We start from the raw sequence: 18,586 nt of genomic DNA on the forward strand, positions 1-18,586 counted from the left end.
TGGTCACATGGTAAGAGTAAGGTATAGCCCATCAACAGGCCATCCTTAGTGTGTCAAGAGAAGATGAAAGACCCCAGAACATTTGGGAGGGCCCTGCACAGCACACTTCAGGGAGAACATGAAGAAAACTCAAACAGGAGGAGCAATCATGGATAGGTCACTGGAAGGAATGCTACATTGATGAGTTGAAATATTTAGTGGTATGTGAAAGAGTTTTACTGCTTTATCTAAAGCAATATTTATCTATCTAAATTAATTAATTATTATTATGTAATATAATTATATAAATATATAATTAATTATTACTAATTTATTTCTTTTAGATTTATCTAAATCTGCACAGCAACCTCCCCACCCAATGGTTAAAATGGTTACTAGGAAAGAGAAGTACATACACTGCAAGCAAAAGCAACCTTCGGTCTAAAGTGTCACTTTCCCCTCTCCATTTCCTTAAACAAAGAAAGCCTCGTTTAGTATCAGTATCAGAGCAGTGACAATCTCAGATATCATTCAATGCAACTTCCTCATGTTAAAAGGAAACAGAGACCCAAAAGTATAGCCATCCTTCATCTTCAGAAATGGTATTTCTATTTTCCACACAATTGTCAGTGTGATCATGCTCATGCCCTTTGAGTTTCAACTTCTTTTTGAGAAATGCCTCAAAGAGAAATAAACAGGTTCAAGTGAAGTCTTTAGATTTTCACCATGAGTAAGGGACATAACTTAAGGAAATGAACTCTACCACTTCTATTTCAACTGCCTAGAATTCATTTCTATTTGTGGTTCTTGGCTGTGTCTCAAATAGTTGTAATTTCCAGGATAAGTGATTCTAGAGAAATGATATATTAACTGTAGTATTTTTCTGTACACAGACTCCTTTACTAAGAGAAAACACAATAAATGAAGAGGGTAGAACTGTCTGGGAGTAGAAAGAACAGTAGTGATAGGCAAAGTAGATATAATTTGGTTTATGCTATATAGCACAGAGTAATGTAGTGGAGGCCTGGAGTCAGGAAGACTCATCTTCCTGAGCTCAAATCTGGCCACAGACATTTTTTAGATGCATGACCCTGAGCAAGTCACTTAACCTTTTTAACCTCAGTTTCTTCATCTGTAAAATGAGCTGGAGAAAAAAGTGGCAAACTACTCCAGCATCTTTGCCAAGAAAACCCCAAATGGGGATATGAGTTAAACATGGCTGAAATGACTATACAAGAACAGTATAGTACAGGGCAATGCATAGACAATCTCCCTCTCATGTATCCTTTCTATATGATGCTGGGCAAGTAAGTGACTTAACTTCTCAGTGCTACAGACAACTTTCTAAGATTCTACATTGCAAAACAGTTGCTTGGATCAGAATTGGTAGAGGGAGTTTCTTCAGTGAAAATTCCCTGAACCATTGAAAGCATGTTCACACACACACACACACACACACACACACACACACACACACACACATACACAAAATGCTGTTTCACAGAAGGGTGACATGGAAAGATTGACATAATTCATGTTCAGGAAAGCTAAGTGTGAATAGTAATTTTTCCATAAATATTATAACCTGTGTGTCATTAGGCAAGTCACTTGACATCTATAGGTCTTAGTTTCTTCATCCATAAAATGAGGGGATTACACCAGATGATATCTAACATCTTTTCCTATACTAAATCTATTATCCTGATATGATCACCTTAAATTGTGATGACCAAAGGAAATAATTATGTGACAGTATAAGGTATTATTGTTATAGCAACCTGTTAACTAGACAAGGAAGTAATCAATGAATAGATGTTTACTAACAACAATTCTCAAAAGTCTAAATTTTATCATCTGTAAAATAGGAATAACTTGGATACCAGCTTCATGAAATTTGTGAAAAAAAGCATTTTACAGATATGAGACATATCAATATTTTCAAAAGATTCATCATTTTGTCAACATGGGCCCCCTTCCACAGGTGCCTATCACAGCTCCTCCCTGCCTCAGCAGGTAGTTTAGTGAATTGGATGGATTTGGATCACCAAAATAAGTCATCTGGAAGGTGACTGTTGGGTGATGAGCTTCTTGACCTTAGTCTTTAGATGTTGGTCTTCAAATGACAGCTCTGAGTGCTTTCACATTTTGGAGACTTGCCAGAACTTGTACTCTACTGGAATAACTTTCAAGGCTATCATTTAATTCAACAAACCTCTATTAAGCACCTACTATATGCATGGAATTATTATTTACACTGGAGGTAAAAGGATAGGGAGAGGATCTGAACGTGTGATTTCATGGGTAGAGGGAACTCCCTAATGAAAAAACTTCTGTCAATACAATTTCTGCAACCTGTCATCCTAGGGGATTGCTTAGATAACTAAGAGGTTGAGTGACTTTCCCAAGATCATATAGCTCTCAGTGGTGGGACTTGAACCCAGGTCTTCTTGCCCCTGAGACTGGCTTTGTCCATTGTGCCATGCTACCTCACTCACTGGAGATACAAAGATGAAAAAATAATAATTATACCCAATATTTTCAAAGTACTTAAAAGTTGCAGCATATTTTTTATACATTACCTCATTTGAGCTTCACATGGAATACCTAGTATTATAGGTACTACAGGTGTTATTATCTTAATTTTATGAATAACTAAACTGAGATGTGGTGAAATTAAAGGACTTTACCATGGTCAGAAAACCAGTTAGTTGTAGACATGAGCATCAAATGATTTCCTCACTCCACTCCACTATCATGCCTTTCCAAAAAAGTCATATTACTAATGCCTTCAGGGAGCTTGTAGTCTACTGGGGGATATGACATTATAAAAATGTTATTAAGTGTCTATATAAGGTAAAATATGGAATGGACACAGAAGAGATGCAGAATTGTTTATGAAAATCTTAAGTAAGGAAGGGCTCAGCTTAAAGCATAAGGAAGGGGGCATGGAGGAGGGGGCAAATGAGCTGAGAGTTGAGGGAAAGAAGGATTGGAGTAAGTGGGTATGTGAACAGTCATTAGGAACACATAAATGTTTGGAATTGGCAGAAGAAATCACAGGTCACAGGATACCAAGCTTGGAAGGGACATCAGAAGTCATCTGATCTAATCCAAATCTTAAATGAATCTCCTTTTCAACATCTCTAGCAAGCTTTCAATCAGTCCTTGCTTAAGGACTTCCAGTTATAGAGAATCCTGTACTCCCTGAGACATCATGTTTACCTTCTGGACAATTTTCTATATGTCAAATATAAATCTGAATCTCTGTACTTTCTACCAGTTGCCTCTAGGTTTACTTTCTGCCCTGAGGCCAAGCGAAAAAGCTAAATTGGCATAACTGAACCCAGAATCAAGAGACCTACTTCAAATCTCATTTCTGGCATGTACTAGATATGTGCCTTTAAGCAAATCACTTAACTTCTGTGATTCTTAGTTTCTGAATCCATAAAATGGAAATAATACTACCTGCCTTACAGGAGTATTGTAAGACACAAGCTAGAATGTATATTTAATTTTTTATGTAAATTCTTAAATCCTATAAACATAATATAAATGTTATCTATCATTATTACTCCCTTCTAATAAGATGACTATCACATCCCACCCATGTCTTTTCTTCTACTGGCCAAACACCCTCAATTCATCCAACTAATCCTTGTATTTCATGGTTTCCTTAATATGCTGGTGACCTTCCCTGTATTCATGCCAGTTTGTCAATGTCCTTCCCAAAAGTGATGCCCAGTACTAAATCCAGCATGTTTCATTTATAATCTGATGAGAACAGAGTATAAATTTCAGTTTTACTCATTAAACTTCAGCTTATTAGATTCCACTCTACTGACTATTTAAATCTTTTTGGATCCTGATTCTATCATCCAACCAATTAACTAGCCCTGTTGATTTTTTATTATTTACAAATTTGACATGTGTGTCATCTATGCCTTCATTCAAGTCATTGAGGAAATCTTTGACTATCACAGGACCAAGGACAGGTCCTTAGGGTTCTCCACTAGAGAGGCTCCTTGCCCAAAGGGGTGGCTGACCCATTTCTTTTCTAAACACCAGTCTTCATTTCAACATTTATACATACACTTTCTTATCAAATAGCACCCTGTTCAGTGCTCATCCCCAAATGAGTGCTACCTAGATGCTATTCAGTGACTCCAAAATTGGTTCCATTTTGTGCTTCCCTGAGCATAGGTCAAAGTAAAAAAAGCAGATAAAATTTTCTTAAACAAAGTAGGGAGATTGTGGCTTCATAGGACTCTCTAGCTGTCTCAGTGATAAAGCCTTGTCTCCTGTTTACATAAGGCAGTAAAAGCTTCTACTTTTATGTATATGTCCATATATGTGGGTAGAGAGATAGGTAGATTGATAGATATGTAAAGTTAGGTTATATTATTCACTGATTGACATTGATTCTTTTGGCTTCTGGTTTTTCAGTGGGTAAGTCTTTCATATTTCTTGAATTGGCGTTGGTTTGCATTAAAAGTTCCTAATTGTCAAAAAAAACCGCATAGGCTTCTTCTCCCATTGTTGGGGAGGAGTGGGACCTATTATAAATCTGAGGTTTCAGATGCAAACCCTCTTGGCATCAGTTCTCCATGTCATTTCTTGACAAGTTCTGAAAAGACTATTGACTTCTAGCCTAGGCTTTTCTGCAGTGTTTGGCTGAAAGTCAGGTAGAGTATTTGCCTGGGCATGGTGTAAAGTATGGAACCATGCCTTTCTCCTTTATTGCCTCTCCCCACCCCCAACATATACAAATGTACATTTAAAAAAATTCTTTCTCAATTTCCCCATCTCCAGGGATGCACTGCATACTGTAGAATCATTTTCTTTTACCCTGGAAACCACATCTGGATATGTTAAAATCTAAATTGGTAGAGTTTCCCTGCTACATAACTTGGAGAAAACCTGCAGTTTAATTAAAAAAGAGTTTTGTCATTACCATGGAGTGATTTTGATGAGAGGATTCATTTTTTTAATTAAAGAAAACATTTTTATTTTTTCAAAAAGCTAATATAGCCTATGACTAGTAATCCTGAGAACAACAACATTTTACTTGTGTTTGGGGAAAGGGGTTCTTTGGTACTTGGTTATTCTATTGTTGGAAGGTAATCTTCAAAGGACTGCTGGCTTTTGAATCTGCTCCATATCAAAAATTCTAGCTTTAATTATCAGATTAGCCTGCATTTTTCCTTTGTGACTAAGGAAGAGAAAGGCTGAAATGTGCTTATTACTCTGCAAAATACCTCAGATGGCAGGATATGAAATGTTTAATTTTGTGCTAGAAATGAGGGCTGATCAAATTATAGGCTCATTCAAACCAGGGAAAGAATTAATGAATCAGGGGAAAGAACCATTAACCCACAAATGGGTTTTTAGGTGTCTGTGCTCACCAACCCTGGATTCTTTTGTGTCTTTCAGGATCCTTGCAAGTGATGAATAAAACAAGAAAAATCATGGAACGTGGGGGAGCCACTTTTATTAATGCCTTTGTCACCACCCCTATGTGCTGCCCCTCTCGGTCCTCTATGCTTACAGGGAAGTATGTCCACAACCACAACGTGTACACCAACAATGAGAACTGCTCCTCCCCTTCCTGGCAGGCAATGCATGAACCACGCACATTTGCTGTGTATCTCAATAATACCGGATACAGAACAGGTAAGTCCCTTTGGGGACTTTGGGGACTCAGTGTGTAATGGAAATTATTTAATTATTCATTAGGTATTTTCTGTTTTCCTGATCCCTTCAGCTGTTAGCTCTCTCTACCTATTGAAATGGCATTATTTTGTCTGTAGCTTGAACTTACTCACATGTGTATGTGTTGCATCTCCATACCCCCAGACTATAAACTTCTTGAGGGATGAGACCGTTTAAATTTTTCTTTATATTCATACAACCTAGTCTTATGACTGGTGTATGTGGGTCATAAAAATAAATACTGTTGAATTAAATAGAATTGAAGCATCTAGCACAGTTCCCCCTTAATCATAGATCAATGTAAAAGAATATCCTAGGAAGATACCTTTTATGGATCTTTCCCCATGGGATCTTGGGCCATATAATCTGTCAGCACTGAATATGTTACATTTATGAGCAATGATGTTGATTATGATGATGCTAGAGTTGTCATTGACAGTTATTATTAGATATATGTTCACAATGGAAATGAATCCCAAGAACATTAATAAAGTGATCATTTCCATAACAGAAGAGAGGGAAGGTTACACCTAGGGTTTTATCCTAAGTGTGTTTGCTCATATTAGTGATTTTAAATTTATGGCACCTTTTATCCAAGGACTTAAATGCAATTTGCAAACCCATCAAACATCCCTGAGGGATTAGTAGATGGCAAGATTTCTTTTCATATTTTATAGCTGAAGGGAAAACTTTCAAAAATCAATGGCAAAGTCAAAATGATCAATGGCAGAGTCAAAATCAGATCCTTAACAACCTAGCCCTGCCTCTAGGCACCAAATTTTATATCTCTTGATAGAAAGCATAAAGTTAAATCAGTACCTTTTAATTATGTAACAAGCTTATAATATGACCTCTGGTAGCATAGACATGGTCAATAGGTAAGACCCTGATGATTCTGACATTTTCCCATACGATGCAGAATCATTTTCTACGGTTTGACTCCCCACCCTCCAAGAGCTACCATAGGCATCTAAAAGCAGAGATGTTGGTGAAAACAGCTCTTGCCAAGACATGACACATTCCAGGGTAGATGAGGTGGTTTCTGGTTTAACTGTTGACAACCACTAAGGAGAATCTGTACCTCGACTTACATGAAATTCCTAGGATGAGAAGGGTCAAAGAGATGAGTAAAAAGGGACCTGATCTGGTAGATAACATACATGAGAGTAGTTGTGATGAGTTGAGAACATCTAATTTTAGTAGGAGAGTAGGGGAAATTCAGAAGTGAGGAAAATATTTGCAGCCAGTGACGATATGTATATTCATGCCAGCTGGTCCTTTTGAAAAGTTACTTTATGCCAGCTTTCTTCTTCAGCTGCATGCCCATCATAACTCATTCAGACATGCAAAAACAGACATTGTCTTCGATGTATGTTGTTGACCCTTTCCATATCTTACCAAATTTGGGCCTGCTAATTGGGCCTTTTGCCTTGAAGATTAAATAAGATAGGACTCCTCCTTTTAAAAGCTTTGAGAATTCATTTATGGCAAATTGCAAGGGTCCCCCCTCCACCCCACCCAACCTCCCTACCACCTCCCACTCCCACCCCACCCCACCCCCCATGCCTAGAACACATGCCTTTTATTTCCACCTCTTGATATCTTTCAAAGCTCAGCTCAGGTACTATCTTAGCAAGTTTTCCTTGTAAAATTTATTTTTAAGTTGCATATTAAACTTATAATTGGTTCGGGCAAGTCAACAAGCATTTATTAAGCACCTACTATATTCCAGGAACTAAGTGTTGAGATTACAAAGAAAGAAAAAACAGTCCCTGTTCTTAAGAACATCAAAACCTAACTGAGAAAATATGCAAGCAACCATCTACAAGCTTTATGCAGGATAAAATACAGATAATCCTCAAGGAAAGACATTAAGATTAAGAGCACAGAGAAAGACTTTTTGCAGAATTTAGTTGAGACTTGAAGAAATCTAGGGAAGCCAGGAAGTAAAGATGAGGAGGGGAAGAGATTTAAAAGAAAAAAAAATGTGTGTGTATATAAATGTATATACACATATATATTTATACACACACACACACATATATATATACACACATACATTCCTAATTTCTCTCAACTGAAAATGAGGTCTTCCTCAAATTTTGCTAGAGCACTTTGTTAGTCTCACACCTTTGCTACAATCAACTAATCAGTCAATAGTATTCTTTAAGTTCCTTCTGTGTGTTTGAGCATTGTGCCAAGCAATGGAGATAAAAAGACAAAAGTGAAATTGCTCCTGCCCTCAAGAAGCTTACATTCTAACAGAGGAGATTTCATATATACATACATACACATACACATATATAAGTATACAAAGAATATTTACAAAATCAATACAGTAGGGGCAGCTAGGTGGTGCAGTGAATAGAGCACTGGCCCTGGAGTCAGGAGGACATGAGTTCAAATCTGCCCTCAGACACTAACTGTGTGACCTTGGGCAAGTCACTTAACCCCAATTGCCCTACCTTCCCCCCTCCAAAAAAAATAGGCCAAAAATAATCAATACTGTGGATTTGGAGAGAGAAGACACTACCAGCAGTAGGAAGGTGGAAAGGTGTCCCATAGATGCAGCTTAGTAAGTTGGATAGAGTGGCATAGTGAATAGAGTGTTGGACCTAATTCCAAAGAAGACTAGAGTTGGAATCCTGCCTGAGACAGCTGGGTGATCCTGGGTCAGTCATTTAACCTCTTTTAGCCCCAGCTATGCCATCTATAAAATGGGGGTAACGGTAGCACTTAGCTCACAGAGGTATTGTGAAGATCGAACGTGGTAAGATATTGTAAAGTACTTTGTGAACCTCGAAGGGCCATGTGAATATTATTATTAGAAGATATGCTGGATGTGAAGTGTGAAGGAAGTTGGGAATTCTCTAAAAGAGCCAGAGACAGCATTCCAGGCATGAGGGACAACCAGTGCAAAGGCAAAGATGCAGAAAGTGGAGAATCTTGGGAGAGGATCCACAAGCAAGTCGAGTTGTGTAAATGGTGGAGAGTCAAGAGAGGAGTAATGTGTAAGGATATCAGAAAAGTAGGAATAAATCAAATTGTTAAGAGCTTTAAATAACATATGATGGGATTTATACCTGATCTTGGGGATAATGGAAGGCTCCTAACACATCCTACCATGTGTTATACTTTCTTGTATACATATGCATCCCCAGGTAGACTGCAAGCCTCTTGAGGTCAGAGCTTGTACCATTTTTCATCTCTGTAATTCTGTTGTCTTGAACATAATGGGTGCTGCTTGAAAAGGAAATGCTTAGCAAATGAACAAGGGACTGGATCAAAGGATAGTTTGAATGACTGGATTTTGTCAAATAGCAAGCAGAAGAAATTAGTGCTCTTGCCCAAACACACAGATCTGAATTCAGACAGGCCTGTCCTTGGGTAGACCTGAGAGAGCCTACTCCATCTGACAGCACCTTCTGGAGATTCATTCATACCTTTGGTTCCGCTTTAAGGTACTCTGTTTAGATGAGGTAAGAGATAAAGGTCTCCAGAGTGATCATGATACTATACCAGTTAACAAAAAAAGTGGGATCTTTCTTCCAAAATAAAAGATATCCTTTAAGGAGAAGAGTTTTCCAAATACTTGGAAAAGCAGCAATAAAGAAATAAAGGTATAAAATGCAGTTGGGGGAAGTACATTAATAAATAAGAGTGGAACTAAAATTTAAAGACTCTAAAATGGCAGCGATTTAGATCCACTTTGTCAAAGTCCATCTTTACTGAAAAAAAATGTTAAAGTGGCCCAGAAAATTAGGAAATAGTGGACTGAGGAAATAATATTTATCCGTCAGAAACCCATTTTAAAATACACAGATCAGCAGATCTGAGTGACAAGCATCTTAGGAAATTAAAAGATTAAGTGACCACATATTGAACCAGCAATTCTTATTTATTCTTGAGAAATTTGAGTTCAGAAAAAGTCATTGTTGGACAGATTTATTTTTTTTAAGATGAATGTGTTATTTGGCAGACTGGAGTCAAAATTAAGTATACTGCCCAAATGAGTAGAGAAGTATGAAACATACAAATATAATCTAGCAGAAGGCATAATGAAACATTGAAAGTCTGTAAGAACAAAGACCAAGAGACAAATTATTAAATAGGCTCATCTGGGAAATATCCTGAGGAATTAGAGAAAATTAATTGAATTAGTACAATGTCCTATATAAGATGATTTATTGAGCCATGATCTGTGATTGGTTTAGTAATACCATGAATGTTTACAAATGGTTCTTGGGTAACAAAACTTTAAAAATGCTTAGATTTTTCAATGGAAGGAAAAAATTATTAATGTGTCTAACTTCATGAAAGAACAGTTTGGGGTATTTTATAGAAGACAATTCTGTGTCTAAGTGAGAGAATATCAAGATACCTAGGTTCCTATCCTGACCCTGCCACCAGCAGGAATAAGTAGAATTAAAGATCTAACAACAGGGGCAGCTAGGTGGCATAGTGAATAGAGCACCAGCCCTGGAGTCAGGAGGATCTGAGTTCAAATCTGGCCTCAGACACTTAACTACTAGCAATTTACTTAACCCCAATTGCCCTCCAAAAAGGAAAAAAAAAAAGATCTAAAGGCACCTTAGAACCAATCTATTCCAAATCCATCATTTAACATGCGAAGAACCAGGTGACTTAACTAGAGTCTCACAGCTAGTTCATAAGAAACTTTTTAACACAGTAATGATTATAATCATCTGTCCTATGAATCTCCAGCACCCTACCCATCATCTTGCATCCTCTTTTTGGAGGGAGCCATGTAATAGAATGCCAGAAGAAATTATGATAATGGGAGGGTGAAAAAATAACATCATAATGGCATTTTCAACTAAATTAGGGTGAATTTCTAATACCAAGTAAAGTGGACCATTTCTAAAATATACCTAGAAAGCTTGACAAGTATAGATGGGAAAATGAAATTCATCTTCAAGGGAAATTTACACACCCAGTGCATCTGTAGAAAAATAACTCAAAACCCAGATAATCAATTTCAGAGACCGGTTATTATAAATTAACCCACAATGTCCTATTTCAAGAAAAGCCAACATGATTTTAGGCTGAAAATATGCTACTGGAGTATAATAATATGTAGATGTAAAAATCTCTCCACAGACATTTGGTGAGACCATATCCAGAATGTACAGTTCATTATTTTAAAATACTTCATTAGTAGAAATATGTAGAAAAACTAGGAATTCAGAGGCAAAGTTCAAGGATCACTTAGGGGCTTAAGGAATAATTTGTATGGGATGAACTAAAAATGCTAGGTTTTTATAATTAAGGATCTTAAAGTAGAGTTGGTTAAAAAGCCTAAGGCATCTAAATGGAAAAAAAAAACAGTAAGGAAGTAGAGGAATGGTTTTATATTGTTACGTCAAGAATACAGCTAAGAATAATGGGATGGAATTAACTAAAGGAAAATGTCAGCCAAATGTGAAAGAATTTCCTTGCATTAAGATCTGTTAGATGGTTAAATCATCATTTCAAGAGAATAAACTATCTTCCCTGGAGATATGTTTCAGTGAATTGATATAAAACAGAATGGAAGGCACCTCAGAGAATTGTCCTGAAGTCCCTTTTAGTGTGGCTGGGCTTAGATGATATAACAGAATAGGTCTTTGATAGCTGCTTCTGCACATGGCCTGAAATTTCTGCCTGTGACTTAGAGTTAAACTGCATTTGGTATGAAATGTAAAAATATCTTTTGCTCCTTGTAAGATAAAGTGCATGTGTATTGGGACTGGGTGGGAAGATGGGGAGAGCTACTCTGTTCTTTATATAAAAGGTCACTTTCAGCGATTTGGGAATTAAGAACTGAACAATATCTTATTCAAGAACCTGTCTTATTGTGAGGATACAATCATATGCATCCAGTGTTTTATTTACCCTTTTTTCATCACCCTCTTTTGACACATTTATCTTAAAATCAGAGTCAAGATTTGATGCCAGCCACACATGGAAATCTGGATTATGGTAAACTAGATTAATCAGTTGGAACAAAAAGTGCAATTTCTTCAGAATGAGAACTTCTTGCATCACACTAATCCCAGATCACATCCTGTCTATAAATTTTATTTGTGGCAACCATCTATCAACCAGAATACTTAATTAACCAGACCACCCAGATTCATCAAGATTGTCAAATTCAACCAACAATTTAACGAATATTTATTAAGTGAATTAATATATTAAATAAAAAAAATTTATTGTCTCCATTCTGCACTAGGCATTTGGTATTACAGTAGTAAAAATGATACAGGAGATGACAATCTATTCAGGGAATACAGTGTGCTAAGTAAGTAAATACAAAGTTTATACAAACTTACACAAAATAATTTCCTGAGGAGACAGTGTTAATGATTTGACTGAGGAGATCTGGAAAAGCCTCACAAGCTTGGGATTCTCTGAGGCAGAGCAGACAGTCAAAGTTAGTATTCCACCTCTCAGACAGGGTGTTTTCCATGCAGAGGACCCTAACAAAAGCTGGGAGCTGTCCACAGCTGAAACTCATTCAGAACAGCAAGGAGGGTAGCTGGCACAATGCACCAAGTCTAAAAAATATATGGTGTGTTCACTTTTTTTTGAGTGAATCAAATTGTATCTTTGAATACCTTCACCCTTTTGGCAGTTCTGCAGCATTTGACCTCCCCCTTCACTTAGACACTGTTTTCCCTGGGCTTTCAAGACACTTCTCTCATCTGGTTCACCTACTACCTGACTAGCTACCCCTTTGAATCATCAACATGCCTGCCTTTCCTATCCATGGCTGTTCTCTGTCTTGGGTCCATTTATCTTCTACATCTAATCTCTTTCTCTTGGGGATCTCTTATGCACTCACTGGCTTTACTATTATCTCCATGAAGACCACTGCCAATATCTATTTATTAAGCCCTGATCTCTTTCCTGAATTTCCGTCCCATATCACCAAATCTTAACATGTCCGTGGAAAAGCACATCTTTTCCTCAAAATTCTTCCATCTTTGCAACTCATTTAATTCCGTTAAGGGCAATGCCGTCCTTCCAGTCACCCGCCTTCAGAACTCAGAGTCTGTCTTGCCTCTTCTTCTCACCCATCATATCCAATCAGTCACCAAGTCTTGTGAATTTTGCCTCCATAATATCTCACTATCTATCCCTTTCCACTCACACAGTCACCACTGAAATTCATGGCCTCTTAACCTCTCATCTGAAGTACTGCAATAACTCCTTAATTAGTCTTCTCATCCCAGTGTCTCTCCTCTCTAAATCATCCTCCACACAACTGCCAAGATGATATTCCAAAAATGTAAGTCTAACTGTGTAATCCTCTAACTCTTCTCAAGAAGCCCAGTGGCTACCTATTGCTTTCAGCATAAAATACCAACTCTTCTGTGTGACGCTGAAAGCCTTTTATGATCTGGATTCAGTCTTTCCCAGCTTATTATACATTACTACCCTTTCTGCACTCCATAGTTCAGCCAAGCTGACCTATTTGCTATTCCTTTTATATAGTTTTCTTTTCTATCTCTGTGCTTTTACGTAGACTGTCCTCCATACCTGTTATCTACTCCCACCAGAAACTCTATCTTCCTTCAAAACTTAGGCCAAATTTTACCTCCTATAAGAAGCTTCTCCAATTTTTGATGCCCTCTCCCAACATCAGATATTTTGTATTAATTTTCTGGGCACATGTTGTTTTCCTTCCTCACCCTCCCCCCATTAAAATGTAAGCTTTTTCAGGAACGGGTTATTTCATTTTTGTATGTGTTATCTATATTTATTATTATACACTAAATATAATGTTACATATAATATATTGTTACATGTTTTTATTATTATGTATTATACCTATTACAGTTCCTGGTGTGTAACGCTACATAAATGCTTGTAGAATAAATGATCTCTTTACAAACCTTTTTAGAGACCAGATTTCTCACAATTTTGTCTGACTTTGGTAATTGTTTTCCATCTTGCTCCATAAATCCTATTGAAACCAAGTTGATGTCTTATTTTTCTGAAACCCAGACCCCACCCCTTCTACCTCTGACCCCCAGTTGCTTGGCATTTCATGCTAACTGTGTGGATAAAAGACTGTATCCCCTGAAGGACCTATGTCTTCTGACATTGAAGGATTACGATTATGGACTGTCCTGCCCAAACTAGGCTAGCCTACTAGTACCACAGTTAGAGTATATTGAAAGCTTTCTTGATGTTTTCTTAATAGAACTGATTTCCAGTCTAATACTTACTGATGAGAACACCCTCCCCCCACCTGCTTAGGCCAGCACCTAAAGCACATAAAAAGTTGCCTCAGGCATTAAGTGAAAAGGGGAGAGGAGAAGGAAATAAACATTTATAAAATGCCTACAATGCTAAGCACTTTACAAATATTATCTCATTTAATCCTCACAACAATCCTGCAAGTTAGATGCCATTCTTATCCTCATTTCACAGTTGAAGAAACTGAGGCAAACCGAGGTTATGTGACTTGCCCAGGGTCACACAGTTAGTAAATATCTGAGGCTGAATATGAACTCAGATCTATCCTGACTCTAGGCCTAGTGTTCTCTCCACTTCATCACCTAGCTGCCTCAGTACCACTAAGAAATCAAATTATTTTCCTAGGTTCATATGACCAGTGTGTACCAGTGGCAGGACTTGAACCCGTTTCTTCCTGGTTCTGGGTGTCTGTCCTCTCCACAATGCTATCTCTCAGCATACACTTAATCTTTCATCAATCAATTTATCTTACTTTCTTATAAGACAAGTTTTACTTTCTTTCTTGTTACTGCACCCATTTTCATGCTGTTTCCTGCTCTCCACACCTCCACTTATCAAAAATCCTACCCATCTTTCAAGGTTATCTCAAAGGCCCCCTCTTTCATGAATCTTTTCCTGATTCCCTCCCCCAAACTATATGTCCTCTATGTATCCTTTGAACCCCATCATCACTTTGTAAATATCCTCTGTCACCATTCTCCATTTTATAGAACTCAGTATTTGTTTACATGCCTAAATACCCCATCTCATACACAAACATACCATACTGACATTAAAGGAAGACACTATATCTTATTTATCACACAGTACCTCATACATAGTAAGAGCTTAATAAATGTTTGTTGAATGGATGAAATAGAAAGGGAGAGAATGAGTGAAACATTAAGGTCCTTGTCATGAAGCATATCATTGAGGTCAAAGTTTATCTCTCAGTGTAATTGCTGTATGTTGCTTCATCTTAATCAGGGCACCTCTTAAATTAGTTCTAGTAAAATGTTGCTGCTTTAAAGTAGTAGCAGCTCAGTTCGGGAGTTGTGAGATTAATTATGCCATATGAGGCTTAGTACTAGGTGCTTTCTTCATTTTTTCAATAGGAAAATGGCTATTGCATTCTCAGTCTTTCAAAGTAATAAAGTTTTGCAATTGTAACATTATTTTGCTATGTCATGTTAACATACATTCTACTATTTCTTGCCATTTCTTAATAAAATTATAATTTCATATTGGTTTGCCTTTGTGGGACTGGTAATTCCATGTGAAAAAATTAACATTCCTCCCCACGCCCCTACATTACAGCTTTCTTTGGAAAATACCTCAATGAATATAATGGCAGCTACATCCCTCCTGGGTGGCGAGAGTGGCTTGGATTAATCAAGAATTCTCGTTTCTATAATTACACTGTTTGTCGCAATGGCATCAAAGAGAAGCATGGATTTGATTATGCCAAGGTAATTTCCAGATCCTTTGACACAACATCAATTATCTCATTCTTAATGGTGGGGGAGAAGCATTTTCAAAGAGTTTGTCCCACCTATATTGCATTTTTTTTCCTAATAATGAAACTTAGTGATTTTAAGATTATTTTGGAATATAGGTATGGAAAAGCTCCAAGGAACACTAGTTTACCAAGTTGTTTTTTTTTTTACTTTCTATGATTAGGAGAAATAAATCTACTGACATTTAATTTTTCCATGGTTATTCATTTTATTCGGTAGAAGACTTTTTCTGCTTAAACTGCAACTTACTTGAGCTATTCTTTATTGCAAAGGAATTTTATCTATGAGGTCGGAATTGGAAAGGCAATTAATAATAGAAAATAACACGTTGCAATTAGAGAATTTTTAAGGTTAACAAAACTCATTGAATTCATTATCCTGCCAAGATAATAGAAGTATTATTATCCCCATTTCAGAGATGAGTGAACTGAGGCTCAGAGAGGTTAACTAAATGGTCTACAGTCTTATAACTTGCTAGTGGCAGAAGGGGGACAGAGATGTAAAACAATCAAGGGCTGGAAATCTGCCCTCCCTCTTTTGGCCTGTGTTATATAGGACGACCTATACTTTGCAAGAATTGGACAGTATTCGTTACTACAAGCCAATTCTGGGATTTTCAAGGTGCCAGAAAGGAATGTATTATATGACTCATCAATGACAGTAAAGATGTTGGAGCTTAGACATTTGAATGAGAGATCTGACCTGCAGTTTTGCAAGGATGGTTCCTCGTTTGCTGCCCCATATAAAAGTGAATTGCTCATGCTTGAAAATCAAGGGGAAAATATTTGAACTTAACATGCAAAATTGTAATTGAAATCAACCACATTTGCCACTAAGGTCCTTTTCCCCTCCTAGTATTGACCATTTTCTTCCTCACCAGGGTTTGGTTTTTTGGTTCTTTTTGGTTTTGGGTTTTTTTTTTTGGCAAATATTACCGTATCTGGCATTTAAAGCTAGAAGAGACCTTGTAGGTCATGTGGTCCACCCTCCTCCTTTATAAATGAACTCTGAGGGGTTAAAGGACTTGCCCAAAGTCACACAGACAGTGTCAGAGCAAAGACTTGTATCTATATTCTCACCAAATCCAGAACCCATTCTAGTTTGCCACATTATGTCCTCAACTATCAAAAATAATCTGAATTTCCCAGATGAGTCTAACTCTCAAAAGAAAATAGAAATGTCCCAGAATGAGGTCTAGTCCACTTGATTTATTTTACACTCATTGCCATATTTTAGAATTGACCTATTTGGATGTAGACGAATTCATGTTATGTTATATGTTTTAGAATTTCTTGAGCCTCCAAAAACTATGTGAACCAAATGCTCAGTTCTTTTTATAGCTACAGAATTTTAGAGCTGGAAAGGACCTTAGAGATTACTTAGTTCAAGCCCCTCATTTTACAGTTGAGGAAACTGAGACCCAGAGAGAGGGAAGTGACTTCCCAAGGTGACAGATCTAACTACTGACACAATTAGGACTCAGATAGTACTGGAACTAAGTCCATTAATCTATACCCTTGTATTTATTATCCATGGGACTGTTTTTCATGTTCATTGTTCAAGTTATTAACCTTTACCTCCCTGTTGTTAGGAAGAGTACAAGGTAATCACCACTTCCCAAAAAATATTAAATTAGCATCTTTTTCTCATTATTGAAGCAGATTAAATGTCAAAGACTACTGTGTCAAATAAGACTGTTCTATGGTGAGGGAAGGAATGAGAATGGCAGAGAGTGAGGAAGATCACAGCTGGTAGGCCTGTCCCAGCATTGACATGTGACTCAGATGATGCCCCCTCAGGCACTGCTTTTGCAGCTGTTCAGAACCTTGAATCCACAACATGTGATTAGTCATGCCTGGAAGTGTTTGAAATTGTGAACTTTGTCCAGGCACTTTCTCAGTGAAGCTGACACCAGAACCCTCCAGGCCAGTCTTGTTGACCTAGGGGAGGCAGGTGGTTTAATTTAAGTTTCCATATTTTATTCTTTCTCTTTTTTATTTCATTCCTCTTTCTTCCTTGTAAAATTTCATTAGCCACCCTGGCTCTAGGTTGAGCCATTTTATGAACAAGTTGCAGCTCCGCTCCTGGCAGCTGTCCTGCTTTAACTGGACAATTAAAAGGGCAGGATCAGCAGGAATCACCCACATTCAAATGCCCATAGAGGTTTCAACATAAATCCATTGATGAGAAAAATAGGTATATCAGAGTGTTTTCCCTGAGCACCTGTATTTTGGCAGCCATTTTGGAATAGTGATTATTGTGTTACTCCCACAGATGTAAGATTAATTCGAAGGAAGGAGAGTTCTTTCTTTGGCAGGCCGAGGAGGAAGGTTCTGGAAATGTGAGTTAGTAGTGGATGTGGGTGGTTTCCTGCACTTGGAGCAATTAATTACTTGTCAAATTATTACATCAACGAAACCCAAGAATGAAATATGTATCCGGTGTTTCATAGCTGGAAACATTTGTGTTGCCAACTCTGATAACTATCTTAGGTAAACACAACCTTTTTCTTTTCTTTTCTGATATCTAAGTTGTATGTCTCCGTAGGGGATAAAAATGATTGTATCTGAATTATGTATGTGTGCCTAAGTAAAGGCGTATTGTGTACTCGTTCACATGTGGATCCTTATCGAGCAATTTTCCACATAATTTGACCAAGTGGCAACTGTCTGTTCTGGAAAAGCAACTACTTCCCCAGGAGGCTTGCTTGTATTTCTTACTTTAGACTACAATTCATTAACAGAATTTCTTCTGAGGAAATCAGGAAGAGAATGTGATGTGCTTGATGTCACCCTTTTTATAATTTCTGTTTTGTGTCAAATGTATGTTTCAGGACTACTTCACAGACTTAATCACTAACGAGAGCATTAATTACTTCAAAATGTCTAAGAGAATGTATCCCCATAGGCCCATAATGATGGTTATCAGCCATGCTGCACCCCATGGCCCTGAGGATTCAGCACCACAGTTCTCAGACCTCTATCCAAATGCTTCCCAGCACATGTAAGTAAAATAAAATCTGGATTCTGACAAAACAGGACACTTTCCATGGCTTCACCTCTTCCCAACCTTCCACACCTTCCAGGTTCTTTTCTGCACTGCAGGTTAATGGGGTGGGAAGGTGGGACTTAACC

General features: G+C 37.5%; 1 protein-coding gene across 5 annotated transcripts in view; it reads left to right on the forward strand.

The window, feature by feature from the left end:
• The window catches only part of SULF1 (sulfatase 1), a 217,128-nt gene that overhangs the window by 129,046 nt on the left and 69,496 nt on the right, over positions 1-18,586 (forward strand). For all 5 annotated transcript variants that reach the window (XM_069100088.1, XM_069100087.1, XM_069100089.1 and 2 more), the window contains 3 exons: positions 5,410-5,649; positions 15,253-15,404; positions 18,286-18,455. In XM_069100088.1, coding sequence (XP_068956189.1) covers positions 5,410-5,649; positions 15,253-15,404; positions 18,286-18,455 — 562 coding nt within the window. The remainder of the gene's footprint in view (positions 1-5,409; positions 5,650-15,252; positions 15,405-18,285; positions 18,456-18,586) is intronic.

This window comes from Petaurus breviceps, unplaced genomic scaffold, assembly GCF_028583685.1.
Source record: "Petaurus breviceps papuanus isolate PSGF00001 unplaced genomic scaffold, PetGlider_PUasm1.0 38, whole genome shotgun sequence".
NCBI classification, from domain to species: domain Eukaryota; kingdom Metazoa; phylum Chordata; class Mammalia; order Diprotodontia; family Petauridae; genus Petaurus; species Petaurus breviceps.